Consider the following 16488-nt stretch of genomic DNA (forward strand, 5'->3'; position numbering starts at 1 on the left):
GCACTTCCATGTGTGTGTTTGTGCATGAGTGTGTGTGCCTGCGTTCCTGCTTCCGTATCACAGGGCCTGGATGTCCTAGGTCAGTAGCCCCCATCCCCCAGCCTCTCTTACGTCTCTCACCTTCCTTGGACATGCCGACCTCGAAGCACTTCTGCAGTCGGCAGTACTGGCAGCGGTTCCTGGTGACCTTGTTGATCTGGCAGTTCTTGTCTCGGTGACAGGTGTACACCATGTTCTTCTGGATACTGCGCCGGAAGAAACCCTGGAGATGAGAGAAGAGAGGGAAAGGAGAAGATGAAACGCACTCCGATGGAGGGAGTGACACTGTAACGGCCACGTTATCTTTCAATCTTTCATGTCTGTTCATTTATCACATCCCGGGATTCCCAACTGAAACATTTTAGTACGTTTTGTACTGTTATGATTTCCTCATCCAGGCTTTGATCTATTACATTCTCATGGCGGTGTCTCGACATCTTGTGTTCAATACTTTCACCTGCTCTATCCTACAGCGTTAGCTACGTCATACCTTTGGACATTAGAAACTAGACCATTTGCATGCTGCCTGCCAGTGTTAAGTTTGAGTGCTGTCAGTGTGTGTGATGATGCTGATGATCATGAAGCTAAAGCAGGGGCCTCCTCACCTTGCAGCCCTCACAGGAGCTGACCCCGTAGTGATAGCCGGAGGACTTGTCCTGGCACACGAAGCAGGGCTTGTAGATGCGTGGCGGGGGAGGTGGAGAGGGAGAGCTGGGAACCATCTCCTCTGAGCTGGTGCTCTGGGTCTCCACCGCTGCAGAATATAAGAGAGGTGGAGGAGTTGTTTAATTTTGTTACATTTTTGCTTGCAGTCGAATACTGCTGTTAGCGAGCCATTATTGTACAGTTTCACTCAGTCATGCTTAGGTTAGACTACACCAAATAAAGACAGGGAGATTTTGGCTGCCTATTGGTAGTGAGAAGATAGACACAGTCAGAACGGAATGGAAGACATGACTTTTAGTCCCATGTCCCCAGTGCAACCTACCATCCTTCACCCTAAGGGGGCAGCACTGAGCCCTCAGGTCACAGATCAGAGTTAAGTGTCTAGAGTTGGAAGGGGTTGTAATTGACAGAGGTAAAGAAAACAAACAATTTTACAACAGGCAGATAAGTGAGGATAAGTGGAGGTGTGATTGATTGGATTGACAGATCTCTGATAGGGCCTGGCGGCTGAATGGGCGGGGCTGTGGATCCCTCATTCCACAGTGACTGACTCACTGAGACTGGCATCCACTTGCCTCAGGAGAAATCTGCCACACACCCCACAAGGTAGCTAAGGTATAGGAAGACGAGAGACCAAAATGTCCATGCACAACTGGTGTCTGCTTCGGTCTGCCCCTCCCATTGCTGCAGACTGCAGACTCAAGCCCAGTCCCACATGCTGACTGCCATATCCACTGACGCCACAGTTGTACCTTGAGTCACATGCTCCTACGCTAAATTAAACATAATTATGTTCGAAATAAGCTCCTTTGGGCAGTGAGCTACACCACGTCTGGATTCCATACTTCCCAAGAGAGACACACACGCACGCACGCACACACACGGACACGCCAACACACATGACGACACTGCCACACACACACACACACTGACAAACACACAGACACTGCACACTCTCAGTAACAGGCACACACATGTTGATCCCCCCCCCAACACCACTTCTTTCAACATTCACCCCTGGTCACCCCTCAAACGTCAACACTCCAGCTCCAGCCTCCAAACTCCACCACCCCCTGACAAACAAACCCTATATTCCTCTTGTTTCCTGGCCCTAAATTCCTCAGCTTGGCCCTGTCAGGGTTTAATAGAGGCCCAGACTTATAAGCTGGTCTATAAAGATAGTCTGATGGCTGGGCTGGAGGCCCCATCCCTGCTGGCCAGGCCTTTATTAGGATCCAGTCACCTTGGGCAAGCTATTCACACCAGCAGCTGTAGACCAAGGCCCGTGAAAAAAAGCAGCGCCAATCATAAAATAAAAACAGGGAGGCTCTAGAATTCTAACTTTTACTGCCCCCCGCCTTCCCCTAGCACCTTCAATGGAAACCACAGGGCTAGCTTAAACTTAACCTACAATCCCCCCTCCTCCAGTCCCCCTTTCCTCCTCTCCTCCTTTCCCTCATACCCTGGGCTCAGGCCAAACCACCAGCTTGCCTTTTTACGAGAGTGGGGACTTCAAAAAGAAGAAGAAAAGGGGTATAAAAGGAGGACTTCGATTTTTTTTTTAAACCCCAGAGAAAGCCAGGGGACAGAAAAGGGAGGGGGTGGGAGGAGGACACAGTTGTTGCCGCTCAGGGCTAGCCTTGTTCGATACCAAGATGACCATTACTGCTACGGCTGTTACTACTGCTACTGCTACTGCTGCTGCCACTGTAACTCTGCTACTGTTACTACTGCTGCTGCCACTGTAACTCTGCTACTGTTACTACTGCTGCTGCTGCCACTGTAACTCTGCTACTGTTACTACTGCTACTGTAACTCTGCTACTGTTACTACTGCTGCTGCCACTGTAACTCTGCTACTGTTACTACTGCTGCTGCCACTGTAACTCTGCTACTGTTACTACTGCTGCTGCCACTGTAACTCTGCTACTGTTACTACTGCTGCTGCTGCTGCCACTGTAACTCTGCTACTGTTACTACTGCTGCTGCTGCTGCCACTGTAACTATGCTACTGTTACTACTGCTACTGCTACTGTAACTCTGCTACTGTTACTACTGCTACTGTAACTCTGCTACTGTTACTACTGCTGCTGCCACTGTAACTCTGCTACTGTTACTACTGCTACTGTAACTCTGCTACTGTTACTACTGCTACTGTAACTCTGCTACTGTTACTACTGCTACTGCTGCTGTAACTCTGCTACTGTTACTGTTACTACTGCTACTGCTACTCTGCTACTGTTACTACTGCTACTGCTACTGCCACTGTAACTCTGCTACTGTTACTACTGCTACTGCTACTGTAACTCTGCTACTGTTACTACTGCTGCTGCCACTGTAACTCTGCTACTGTTACTACTGCTACTGCTACTGTAACTCTTCTACTGTTACTACTGCTACTGCTACTGCCACTGTAACTCTGCTACTGTTACTACTGCTACTGCTACTGTAACTCTGCTACTGTTACTACTGCTACTGTAACTCTGCTACTGTTACTACTGCTACTGCCACTGTAACTCTGCTACTGTTACTACTGCTACTGCTGCTACTGCTACTGTAACTCTGCTACTGTTACTACTGCTACTGCTACTGTAACTCTGCTACTGTTACTACTGCTACTGCTGCTGTAACTCTGCTACTGTTACTACTGCTACTGCTACTGTAACTCTGCTACTGTTACTACTGCTACTGCTGCTGTAACTCTGCTACTGTTACTACTGCTACTGCTGCTGTAACTCTGCTACTGTTACTACTGCTACTGTAACTCTGCTACTGTTACTACTGCTACTGCCACTGTAACTCTGCTACTGTTACTACTGCTACTGCTACTGCTACTACTGCTACTGTTACTACTGCTGCTGCCACTGTAACTCTGCTACTGTTACTACTGCTACTGCTGCTGCCACTGTAACTCTGCTACTGTTACTACTGCTACTGCTGCTGCCACTGTAACTCTGCTACTGTTACTACTGCTACTGCTGCTGTAACTCTGCTACTGTTACTACTGCTACTGTAACTATGCTACTGTTACTACTGCTGCTGCTACTGTAACTCTGCTACTGTTACTACTGCTACTGCTGCTGCCACTGTAACTCTGCTACTGTTACTACTGCTACTGCTGCTGCCACTGTAACTCTGCTACTGTTACTACTGCTACTGCTACTGCCACTGTAACTCTGCTACTGTTACTACTGCTACTGTAACTCTGCTACTGTTACTACTGCTACTGCCACTGTAACTCTGCTACTGTTACTACTGCTACTGCTACTGCTACTACTGCTACTGTTACTACTGCTGCTGCCACTGTAACTCTGCTACTGTTACTACTGCTACTGCTACTGCTGCTGCCACTGTAACTCTGCTACTGTTACTACTGCTACTGCCACTGTAACTCTGCTACTGTTACTACTGCTACTGCCACTGTAACTCTCCTACTGTTACTACTGCTACTGTAACTCTGCTACTGTTACTACTGCTGCTGCCACTGTAACTCTGCTACTGTTACTACTGCTACTGTAACTCTGCTACTGTTACTACTACTACTGCCACTGTAACTCTGCTACTGTTACTACTGCTGCTGCCACTGTAACTCTGCTACTGTAACTCTGCTACTGTTACTACTACTAACTGCCACTGTAACTCTGCTACTGTTACTACTGCTGCTGCCACTGTAACTCTGCTACTGTTACTACTGCTACTGCTGATGCCACTGTAACTCTGCTACTGTTACTACTGCTGCTGCCACTGTAACTCTGCTACTGTTACTACTGCTACTGTAACTCTGCTACTGTTACTACTGCTACTGCTGCTGCCACTGTAACTCTGCTACTGTTACTACTGCTACTGCCACTGTAACTCTGCTACTGTTACTACTGCTGCTGCCACTGTAACTCTGCTACTGTTACTACTGCTGCTGCCACTGTAACTCTGCTACTGTTACTACTGCTACTGTAAATCTGCTACTGCTGCTGCTGCTGCTACTGTAACTCTGCTACTGTTACTACTGCTACTGCTGCTGCCACTGTAACTCTGCTACTGTTACTACTGCTACTGCTGCTGCCACTGTAACTCTGCTACTGTTACTACTGCAACTCTGCTACTGTTACTACTGCTACTGCTGCCACTGTAACTCTGCTACTGTAACTCTGCTACTGTTACTACTGCTACTGCTACTGTAACTCTGCTACTGTTACTACTGCTACTGCTACTGCTGCTGTAACTCTGCTACTGTTACTACTGTTACTACTGCCACTACTACTACTACTACTACTACTACTACTACTGCTACTGCTACTATTGCCACTACTACTACTCCTTCTCAGAAACAGCTTGAGGTAAATCTGTTAAATCTGTTAGAGGAATAATCCCAATTCTAAAGTAACAAATCACCCTCTACTCTAACCACTTGAAAAGAAATGACTGTGTCTGGACCCATATTCCCTATATAGTGCAGTACTCTTGATCCAGGCCAGAAATGGGCTGAGGTCAAATGCCGTGCACTAAATAGGGAATAGGGTGCCATTGGGTATGCACATTGTTTCTGCAGCAGTGCAGCTGCAGCTATCCTCGTGGCCCTGAATGTATCAAACACAGGGAACGAGTGGAACCGCGGTGAACGTGCCGGGAACTTGTGTGTTCATGTAATAATAACAGCAGTAAACAAGACTCTGGGGCCATCCTTTGAAAAGGACAACTCCTCTGTGGGGTCTAGAAATGGATACGGTCTGTTACTGACTGACACTGTCTGAGTGGCGGAGAGGTGGAACAAGAGAAAGAGAGGGGGGGCAGCGAGAGAGATAGAGAAGGGGGATGAAGTAAGAGAGAGAAAGATAAACTAGGACAGAGAAGGAACTGGTTGCTGCCGTGGTAAAACAGAATACGACTCCTGTTCTTTCACACACACACACACACACACACACACACACACACACACACACACACACACACACACACACACACACACACACACACACACACACACACACACACACACACACACACACACACACCACACACACACACACACACACACACCACACACACACCACACACACTCCTATCCAAATACCGCTCCACATTTACCCCACCCCAAGAAAGCAGGCCCACAATAATGATCAATCCCCCTGAGCCCCTTCCCCTGTCTTTTCATGTCTACCCCTGTCCCCCCAAACCCAGCTCATCTCTGTTTAGAAAACAAATGCCTCTGAAATGAGAGGCCCTCTTATCAGTTCTGAAGCCTGGACCTCAATTTGCATGACAATCCCCCTCTGGAGGGCTGCAGGCTGGTGATGGACGAGAGGTGGGTGGTAGGTAGTGGGTGGGGGCTATGTGTAAGGGGTGACAGAGGGGAGGAGAAGAGAGGAGGGTATAGTTGAGTTATGAGTAGCCACTGCTCATTTCCTGCTAAGTATCAGTTTACCTCTAATCCCTCTCTTTCAATGGCCTCTGTACACAAGTGGCCCAGCTGCACTGCCCTGGCCTACACTAATCCCCAGTCTCACACACACACACACATGCACACACACACACGTAGGCACACGGACACGCGTGCACAGTGCACACACACACACAAGCATGCACGTACACACACACCCCTCCATCTGCGGAGTTACATCAGTAACATCCTATCACTGCACCTCATTAGACGTGAAATGTAAGTGCACTAGACAGAAATAGCCGTTTAGCTGAAGGTCATTTACATTCAATTCTAGGTCAACGTCAACTGGGCCAATTGACTTCCCCTGACGTTGAACCGATCCAATATAAGAAGGAGAGAACGAAGGGAGGACAAACAGAGAACAAAAGAGAAGGGGCTTTCTGGAGATTTTCGAAACCTGTCTGGGGTTTTGGCTTCTCTAGAGAGGAGAGGAGAGGAGAGGAGAGGAGAGGAGAGGAGAGGAGAGGAGAGGAGAGGAGAGGAGAGGAGAGGAGGGGTGGAGAGGGGAGGGGAGGAGAGGAGAGGAGAGGAGGGGAGAGGTGGAGAGGGGAGGAGTGGAGAGGAGAGGAGAGGTGGAGAGGGGAGGGGAGGAGTGGAGAGGAGAGGAGAGGAGGGGTGGAGAGGGGAGGGGAGGAGAGGAGAGGAGAGGAGGGGTGGAGAGGGGAGGAGAGGAGAGGAGAGGAGAGGTGGAGAGGGGAGGGGAGGAGTGGAGAGGAGGGGTGGAGAGGGGAGGGGAGAGGAGAGGAGAGGAGGGGTGGAGAGGGGAGGGGAGGAGAGGAGAGGAGAGGAGGGGTGGAGAGGGGAGGAGAGGAGAGGTGGAGAGGGGAGGGGAGGAGTGGAGAGGAGGGGTGGAGAGGGGAGGGGAGGAGAGGAGAGGAGGGGTGGAGAGGGGAGGGGAGGAGTGGAGAGGAGCGGAGAGAGGAGGAGTGGAGAGGGGAGGAGTGGAGAGGGGTGGAGTGGAGAGGAGTGGAGAGGGGTGGAGTGGAGAGGAGTGGAGTGGGGAGGAGTGGAGTGGAGAGGGGAGGAGTGGAGTGGAGAGGAGTGGAGTGGAGAGGGGAGGAGTGGAGAGGAGTGGAGTGGAGAGGGGAGGAGTGGAGAGGAGTAGAGTGGAGTGGAGAGGGGAGGAGTGGAGAGGAGTAGAGTGGAGAGGGGAGGAGTGGAGAGGAGTAGAGTGGAGAGGGGAGGAGTGGAGAGGAGAGGAGTGGAGAGGAGTGGAGAGGAGTGGAGAGGAGTGGAGAGGGGAGGAGTGGAGAGGAGTGGAGAGGAGTGGAGTGAAGAGGAGAGTGGGTGTAATAACAATTGAATTGTGAGCAGAGCAAAGGCATGACTGGAAATGATCAACACCGGAAATGATCAACACTGACCGCGCCAACCATTTATCGAGGGCAGTGAACTGGTATCAATAATGACGATAAGTGAGAAATGAAATAAGTCTGTATTGCTGACGGTACGTTTGACAGTTACAACATTCCTAGCAGTAGTGTTAGTTGTAAGGGTAGGGTAATATACCAAAGTAGCTTAACTGGTGCAAATGAACGTCATAAACATATCATTCTATTTCTCATAATCCTGGTATGAATTTCTGTCCATATCGCCCAGCTCTAGTGCCTCAGGCGTTTTGTGCTGTTGCACAAGCCTCTTTTTTAACCGAGCGGCTAGGCTAGCATATGACACCCTGGCAGAGGAACAACTTTTCTTTCACAATAGGCTGCCTGTAGATGTGGTCTACGTGACTGTGGGTATGATTCAATCTTCACTGGGACACTGTTCCAGGGAGTCTTGGCATGTGAGTGAGTGAGAGTGTGTGCGTATGTGACTAATGTGTGTGTGTGTGTGTGTGTGTGTGTGTGTGTGTGTGTGTGTGTGTGTGTGTGTGTGTGTGTGTGTGCTAGCCTGTATGCGAATAGAACTGTGGACAGTGGCTCTGCCCAGTCTCGGCAGACTACACTCCTCTGCTCTCGTCTTCCACACACTGTACTGCTCTGATGTGCCGCGGTGCTAGTATGTGGTAGTTGTAACGCTGTACATCGCTCTTTGTATTGGTCGTGTTCACTGTAGACATCTCCAACTTCATTAAACAGCTGTCTTTTATTTTCCTTGCACGTTACTGTCACAGGCTAGAGAGTGAGATGAGATTGGCCGAGACTGTCTGAACGCTGTGTGTGTGTGTGTGCCCTTACAGAAAAACCACATGATTTCACATGTGGAAAATCACATGACTTCACATGAAATGGAACATGTGACTACAAGAAAACGTGTTTCTGTTTTTTTTCCCGTAAGGGTGTACTGTGCATGTGTGTGTGTGAGACAGTGTGTGAGACAGTGTGTGAGGGAGCGACGGACAGTTGTGCCTCGTGTCTGTGTAGACTAGACAGGGTGGCCTGACAGACTGACAGAAGGGCACCAGATTGAGAAGAGGTTGTGGAACAGTGGGGCTGAAAGGTAAGCTGGCCCACTGGGCAGAGCCCCTGGCACCTAACCCAATGGCACAGGCTGTGGCCCTACAGGAACTTTAATACTGCACTACAGACAAAAAGACAGGTATGCTCCAACTTTTGATGGGTGTTTCTACTACTCCACTATATCACCATAACTAGCCTGTGCCACAACATAGGGGACAGAGAGTGTGGCATTCCTCCATTGTTTGTAGTGCCAGTATAGTGCCACCTCTCTCTCTCTCTCTCTCTCTCTCTCTCTCTCTCTCTCTCTCTCTCTCTCTCTCTCTCTCTCTCCACCTCTTCCTGCCACCCCTCTTGTGTAAGGCCCTTCAGCACCATACACGTTTCCTTCCTCTTTATGTCGCACTCCCTTCTTCCGGAGGCTCTGATGCAGTTCTTTATCATCTCCCTTTGTGGTGTCATGGCTTTTTATATGGGTTGACAGCTCATGTACCAACCCTAAGCTAAACTCTTCATTCTACTGGCACTATCAGCTCTATACCCCTGTGGTCAAGATAGGTTGAAACGTTGCCAATAATTCTGATGACTTTACTGTTCAAGGTTTATTGCTGTAAGCTCTCTTGAATCACTGTATACCATTCAACTGGGAAAGTGTCCCTTTACAGCTTGTCTTAAAGGGACCCTTTGAGGCCTGTGATAAATAAAACTGGAGATGGACTGGTTCAGCACTCAGAGGAGAGGAAAGGAGGAGAGGAGATGAGGGGATGAGATGAAGAGGAGATGAGAGGAAGGACAGGAGGAGAGGAAGGAGAGGGAGAGGATGGGAGGAGAGGAAGAGAAGAGGAAGGAGAGGGAGAGGTGGTGGAGGGGAGGACAGGGGAGGGGGAGAGGAGACGGAGAAGGGGAGAGGAGAGGAAGAGATGGAGAGAAGAGGAATGAGATGGAGAGGAGGGGAGGAGGGAGAGGAGAGGAGAGAAGAGGGAGAGTAGAGTGAGAGGAAGGGAGAGGAGGGAGAGGAGAGGAGGAGAGGGAGAGGAGAAGAAGGAGAGGGAGAGGAGTGGAGAGGGAGAGGAAGGGAGGGAGAGGGGGGAAGAGGAGAGGAAACACACCAATGTAGATAGACAGAGCAGAGAACCCACCAACTTAACCCACCCCACAGGAATTTTCACCCCGCTGTCATAACCAGCACCAAGTCACGAAACACATACGCAGACATATGTGTGTACGCACACTGTCTGAGAGAGAGAGAGAGATAAAGACAGAGAGAAAAGCACTCTATGGCATTGCCATGTACATGAAGAATCATCGGTCCCCGTTCCACAAATGCAAATATTGCATAAGTGGGTTTTCTGACTTGTAGACCTGAAGTTGTGAGTTCTATAATGTTGTATGGGTACCTGCAGATTGTAACTATGCTCCTGGTACTGACCCTGCATATACAGTAGTTTACGTTCTATGGTTCTTCCTATTACTCATTTTATTTTATTGATATTATTCCCTCTTACCTTGATATTAAATACTGCATTGTTTGGGACAGATTTCACTGTACTGTTTTACACCTGCTGTATCCTGTAAAATAAACGTTGAAACGTCAAACTTCCAGACAAAGTGGGCAGCCCAAACCAGAGCAGGAAGGCAGGCAGGCAGCAGGTGGGACTGGTAACTGCTTGTGTCCCCGTGGCGTTTCAGTCTGAGACAGGGGCAGAGCAGCACACTCCTTCAAACCAGCCTTTCATCTTTACAACACCTCATAAAAGACACTTTTGATTTCTGGGCCTGGTGGAGCCAGCCAAGCCAACAGCCAACAACTAACATTTGGCACAGAGTAACTCCCTTTCCTTTCCTGCATCACACCACAAGACTAGCCTGTCAAACCACACCAAGCTTCAAACAGTAACAGTACAACTCACCACCACCAGCGGCCCCCTTCAAGCCCCCGAGGCTGCCTAAAGAAAGACCTGCGGAGGAGAGGGCCGAAGAGAAGAGGGGGCAACTAACAGAAGTGGGCATTTTACAAAATGAACGTCCCAGAAATCAATCAGATGTAATCATGCAGTGTAACAGGCTATTCTGAAGGCAGATCCAGGAGGAAGCAGACAGACAAGTCCAAATGTGCAGATAATCTCCCCCTGCATCCTGTGGTGAGCACCAGCCGACTGTTCATCTGGCCACTAGTACCATGAAAGAGAGCAGTCTTATTCACTGACTGCTGCCTACAGTAACCCAGATCTGGCAGTGGTACAGGCCTCAGCTATTACTCAGACAGACTGACAGTGTTTGGAAGGAAACAAATATTATTTGAACCCACCATGTGGTGAGGACAGGAGCCATTCGTCTCCAGACCGTTTTTTATTTTTTATCCCTGGGCTGTCGTCTGTCCTCCTAGCCTTCCTCTCACCACCTGTAGTGCTACCTCTCACCTGTCTGTCTGTCTGTCTGTCTGTCTGTCTGTCTGTCTGTCTGTCTGTCTGTCTGTCTGTCTGTCTGTCTGTCTGTCTGTCTGTCTGTCTGTCTGTCTGTCTGTCTGTCTGTCTGTCTGTCTGTCTGTCTGTCTGTCTGTCTGTCTGTCTGTCTGGGCCACTGCAGCTAGTGCTACTGCAGCTTATTCGATTGCTATTGCTTCCTCCACACAACAATAGAAACCTGAAAAGTAGAAGTAGCCAATCGTGGCAGGACGTGAGGGAAAAAGAGGACAATGTAAACAACAACAGTACTACTCATGACTCCACCACGACCGACTACATTTCAGAAACCCTGTCCTGTTTGGGGTAGGTCTTGCGATCTCCTGAGGTCACTGTCATACTATAGGAGTTGGATCGGATCTCCTGAGGTCACTGTCATACTATAGGAGTTGGATCGGATCTCCTGAGGACACTGTCATACTATAGGAGTTGGGCTATACAGCACAAACAGATCTGGAACCACGCTACTCTAACAGGTCTGCTTACATTACAATGACATTTTTGGTCATTGAGCAGACGCTCGTATACAGAGTGACTTTACACTCTTCTTAGTCCAGATTATCAGTACATACAGTACCGGTCTAAAGCTTTATAACACCTACTCATTCAAGGGATTTTCTTTATTTTTTTACTATTTTCTACATTGTATAATAATAGTGAAGACCTCAAAACTATGAAATAACACATATGGAATCATGTAGTAACCAAAAAAGTGTTATGGACTGTCGTTTCTCTTTGCTTATTTGAGCTGTTCTTGCCATAATATGGACTTGATATTTTACCAAATAGGGCAATCTTCTGTATACCACCCCTACCATGTCACAACACAACTGATTGGCTCAAACACATTAAGAAGGAAAGAAATTCCACAAATTAACTTTGAAGAAGGCACACCTGTTAATTGAAATGCATTCCAGGTGATTACCTCATGAATCTGGTTGAGAGAATGCCAAGAGTGTGCAAAGCTGTCATCAAGGCAAAGGGTGGCAACTTTGAAGAATCTCAAATATAAAATATATTTTTGATTTGTTTAACACTTTTTTGGTTACTACATTATTCTACATGTGTTATTTCATAGTTTTGATGTCTTCACTATTATTCTACAATGTAGAAAATAGTAAAAATAAAGAAAACCCTTGAATGTTTAGGTATTCTAATACTTTTTACCAGTTGTGTATGTATCTTTTTTGTCTCTGTCTGACTAAAACTGCTGCTGTCAAAGACAGAGAGAGACTGCTGTCAACATGATTTGTGTTTGAGAGAGAGAGAGTGGTAGCAATCTGTACGTTTTGGTACTGAGAATAAATGTGCGTCTTAAATGGCACCCTGTTCCCTATATAGTGCACTACGTTTAACCAGGGCCCCTATGGCAGGCCTATGGGCCCTAGCCAAAAGTATTACACTATATAGGGAATAGGGTGCCATTTAAGACGCAACCTAAGTAGTGTTTTGACTTTCCCCTGCATGCAGTTGGCCTGACTGATCCTGGCACCAGTCACCAGTCACTTCAGATGGCAAAACACAGCCTGAGAAACTTCTGTTTTGAGCAACAGAAAATAGAGAAATGACGTGTTTGTGTACGTGTGGCTCATACTTTTCACTTTAACTTGGCAACCAACTGACTAAGGGAAGGGGTTGCCCAACGTTCACTACGGGTGGCTAGATTCAGACAATGACTCTACATGATGATAGAGCTGACAACACCTCACTCTGTCTGCACAGGTCCACTGGTTAAAAGTAAAATAAGTCCCCTTTTGATCTAGTCAGGTCTCAGATCAGTTTGTGCTGTGTAGCCAGTGATAAGACCATAGAACACGAGTTGGCTAAACAGCACAAAACAGATCTGGGACCAGGCTACCTTAAGTAACACCAGTGAGTCACCTTGAGACGAAGAACTGCCCCATTAACAAGTTGAACCACAATATCTTTTTATTTTGAACCAACACAGCTTTCCTAAATAGAGCGTAAATCCGGTTTACAACTCCAAAGTGAAAGCTAGCTGTCTGATAGCCACTTGTTGACAAGCTGACTACAGCACTACAGCACACTTCCATTCAAAAAGATGGATGTTTCCAGGAGAGGAGTGAGAGGATTGAGCCAGGTCACGTGAAGAGTATGTGTGTGGGGGGGGGTGAAGTTCTGTTGTTGGCTTCAAACTGACAGACACAGACAGAGTTCCTAGGGGCCCGCAGAGACTGGGCTGTGGTACTGGGCCAAGGCACACACACAGATACACACGCAAGCACGCATGCACACGCACACACACCAACGCACACGTACGCACACGAGCACATGCCTTCTGAAGTACTGAAAGGCACACCTTTTTAACGCAGATACGCATGAAAACACATGGCCGTTCTTCATCAGTGACCATACTTCCAAAACACACACACACACACCCGCAGAGATGGCAGAGTGGCTATATGGCACAGTACCTGGCAGAGTGGCTATATGGCTCAGTACCTGGCAGAGTGGCTATATGGCTCAGTACCTGGCAGAGTGGCTATATGGCTCAGTACCTGGCAGAGTGGCTATATGGCACAGTACCTGGCAGAGTAGCTATATGGCTCAGTACCTGGCAGAGTGGCTATATGGCTCAGTACCTGGCAGAGTGGCTATATGGCTCAGTACCTGGCAGAGTGGCTATATGGCTCAGTACCTGGCAGAGTGGCTATATGGCACAGTACCTGGCAGAGTGGCTATATGGCACAGTACCTGGCAGAGTGGCTATATGGCACAGTACCTGGGGTGCCCCTCCCCAGTCCAGCCCAACCAAAGCCCCAGTCTCTCTCCAACACTCTGCTAAGATAATGGGAATAAATACATTCTAACCAGTGTGTGTCTGCTGCGTAAACACAACCCATTCACACAGAGTGGACTCTCCCTCCATCTCCTCTCGCTCTCATTCTCTCCGTGTCTGGCCTGAGCCTCTCATAACAGTGGGCCCTAGCAACGGTGGAGCCAAGCCGTCAGTCAATAACACGCTGGTAACAGAACCTCTCCCTTCACACTGAGCTCACACATGGTTCCAGACGGACAAACACACACACACAGTTGCACGCAAGCACACACACACACACAGCAGCCCGGAAGCCCATTGCCCACGCCTCAGCAGAGTGGGGAAAGTGCCTCGCAGGCAAACACTGCTAACAGTAAACAAGCACAATGCCAACAGGGATTGGTGGCAGCGAGAGACACTTCCTTTGTGCCCACCAACCAACCATGCTGTTTGTGAAAGCATTTTGAGGACCACAATGGAAATAAGTCCTTGACTTTCCTTAGCACCACATTGGTTTGCAAACCTTTGAATCTAAGCTCTTTGAAAGCCCTCACCTTCCTTCCATCCTCATACTGTATGAGCCATGGGGCTGCGTACCAAATGGCAGCCTATTACCTATTCCCTATATAGTGCCCATGCAGCACTATCACAAAAATAGTGCACAATGTAGGGAATGTGGTGCCATTTGGCAACATATTCCCTGTCGGTTCAGACTATGTGGGTAGGAGACTATGGGACCCAAATGTTTGAATTCACTTGAGGTTGAGGTTAGGGTTAGCTGTGTAACTTGAGGTTGGGGTTAGCTGTGTAACTTGAGGTTGGGGTTAGCTGTGTCACTTGAGGTTGGGGTTAGCTGTGTCACTTGAGGTTGGGGTTAGCTGTGTAACTTGATGTTGAGGTTGGGGTTAGCTGTATCACTTGAGGTTGGGGTTAGCTGTATCACTTGAGGTTGAGGTTGGGGTTAGCTGTATCACTTGAGGTTGGGGTTAGCTGTATCACTTGAGGTTGGGGTTAGCTGTATCACTTGAGGTTGGGGTTAGCTGTATCACTTGAGGTTGGGGTTAGCTGTATCACTTGAGGTTGGGGTTAGCTGTATCACTTGAGGTTGGGGTTAGCTGTATCACTTGAGGTTGGGGTTAGCTGTATCACTTGAGGTTAGGGTTAGCTGTATCACTTGAGGTTGGGGTTAGCTGTATCACTTGAGGTTAGGGTTAGGGTTAGCTGTGTAACTTGAGGTTGGGGTTAGCTGTATCACTTGAGGTTGGGGTTAGCTGTATCACTTGAGGTTAGGGTTAGCTGTATCACTTGAGGTTGGGGTTAGCTGTATCACTTGAGGTTGGGGTTAGCTGTATCACTTGAGGTTGGGGTTAGCTGTATCACTTGAGGTTGGGGTTAGCTGTATCACTTGAGGTTGGGGTTAGCTGTATCACTTGAGGTTGGGGTTAGCTGTATCACTTGAGGTTGGGGTTAGCTGTGTAACTTGAGGTTGGGGTTAGCTGTATCACTTGAGGTTGGGGTTAGCTGTATCACTTGAGGTTGGGGTTAGCTGTATCACTTGAGGTTGGGGTTCGCTGTATCACTTGAGGTTGGGGTTAGCTGTATCACTTGAGGTTGGGGTTAGCTGTATCACTTGAGGTTGGGGTTAGCTGTATCACTTGAGGTTAGGGTTAGCTGTATCACTTGAGGTTGGGGTTAGCTGTATCACTTGAGGTTGGGGTTAGCTGTATCACTTGAGGTTGGGGTTAGCTGTGTAACTTGAGGTTGGGGTTAGCTGTATCACTTGAGGTTGGGGTTAGCTGTATCACTTGAGGTTGGGGTTAGCTGTATCACTTGAGGTTGGGGTTAGCTGTATCACTTGAGATTGGGGTTAGCTGTATCACTTGAGGTTGGGGTTAGCTGTGTAACTTGAGGTTGGGGTTAGCTGTATCACTTGAGGTTGGGGTTAGCTGTATCACTTGAGGTTGGGGTTAGCTGTATCACTTGAGGTTGGGGTTAGCTGTATCACTTGAGGTTGGGGTTAGGGTTAGCTGTATCACTTGAGGTTGGGGTTAGGGTTAGCTGTGTAACTTGAGGTGGGAGCTACCATTGTGGTCCTGTCGCTGACAGACATAATCACTGCTTCTACGAAATCTGGTTCATAAACAACACATGTATAAAAGCACAGATTTCAACCCACACGGACAGGAAGAGAAAGCCTGGTCCCAGATCTGTTTGTGCTACTGCATTGCCCTCTCGGATGGTCATTTTGCCGCAACAATGACCCATAAGAGTTGCTGAGACAGCACAAACAGATCTGGGACCAGATTGGGAACAGGAGAATAACCTAGCTCATCAACATCAATGATTTCAACCCACATGGATGGGGAGAGATAGCCTGGTCCCATGACTGTTCGTGCTGGTATCAGCTGTCTTCCATGTTCGGCTTGACAATGACCATAGAAGTTAGCAAGACAACACAAACAGGGAACAGGGCAGCTGTCCCTTTCGCATCCATGTGGGTTGAAATCAGTGCTTTTGAAGTTTATGTACCAGATTGTGTAGAGTGTAGTGATCACGTATAAAGAGAAAGCTAGCCAGTGCATGTGAGGTGACTGGGGCCCATCCAGGCTATGGTGATTAGACTGACAGACAGATCTGTCCTATTTACAGCGTGGAAGGGCTATAACCTGTCAGGACAGCGTGGAGCTAGATTCCAGCAAGCCACTGT

General features: G+C 48.3%; 1 protein-coding gene across 7 annotated transcripts in view; it reads right to left on the reverse strand.

The window, feature by feature from the left end:
* Positions 1–16488, reverse strand: part of LOC106567065 (retinoic acid receptor gamma-A) — a 72096-nt gene that overhangs the window by 8118 nt on the left and 47490 nt on the right. For 4 of the 7 annotated variants that reach the window (XM_014135913.3, XM_082960111.1, XM_082960113.1 and 1 more), the window contains 2 exons: positions 645–793; positions 112–262 (listed from right to left, as the gene is read on the reverse strand). In XM_014135913.3, coding sequence (XP_013991388.1) covers positions 112–262; positions 645–793 — 300 coding nt within the window. The remainder of the gene's footprint in view (positions 1–111; positions 263–644; positions 794–16488) is intronic. The other 3 variants (XM_014135917.3, XM_014135916.3, XM_014135919.3) reach the window with 1 other exon arrangement.

This window comes from Salmo salar, chromosome 13, assembly GCF_965601325.2.
Source record: "Salmo salar chromosome 13, fSalSal1, whole genome shotgun sequence".
In the NCBI taxonomy this organism is placed as follows: Eukaryota; Metazoa; Chordata; class Actinopteri; order Salmoniformes; family Salmonidae; genus Salmo; species Salmo salar.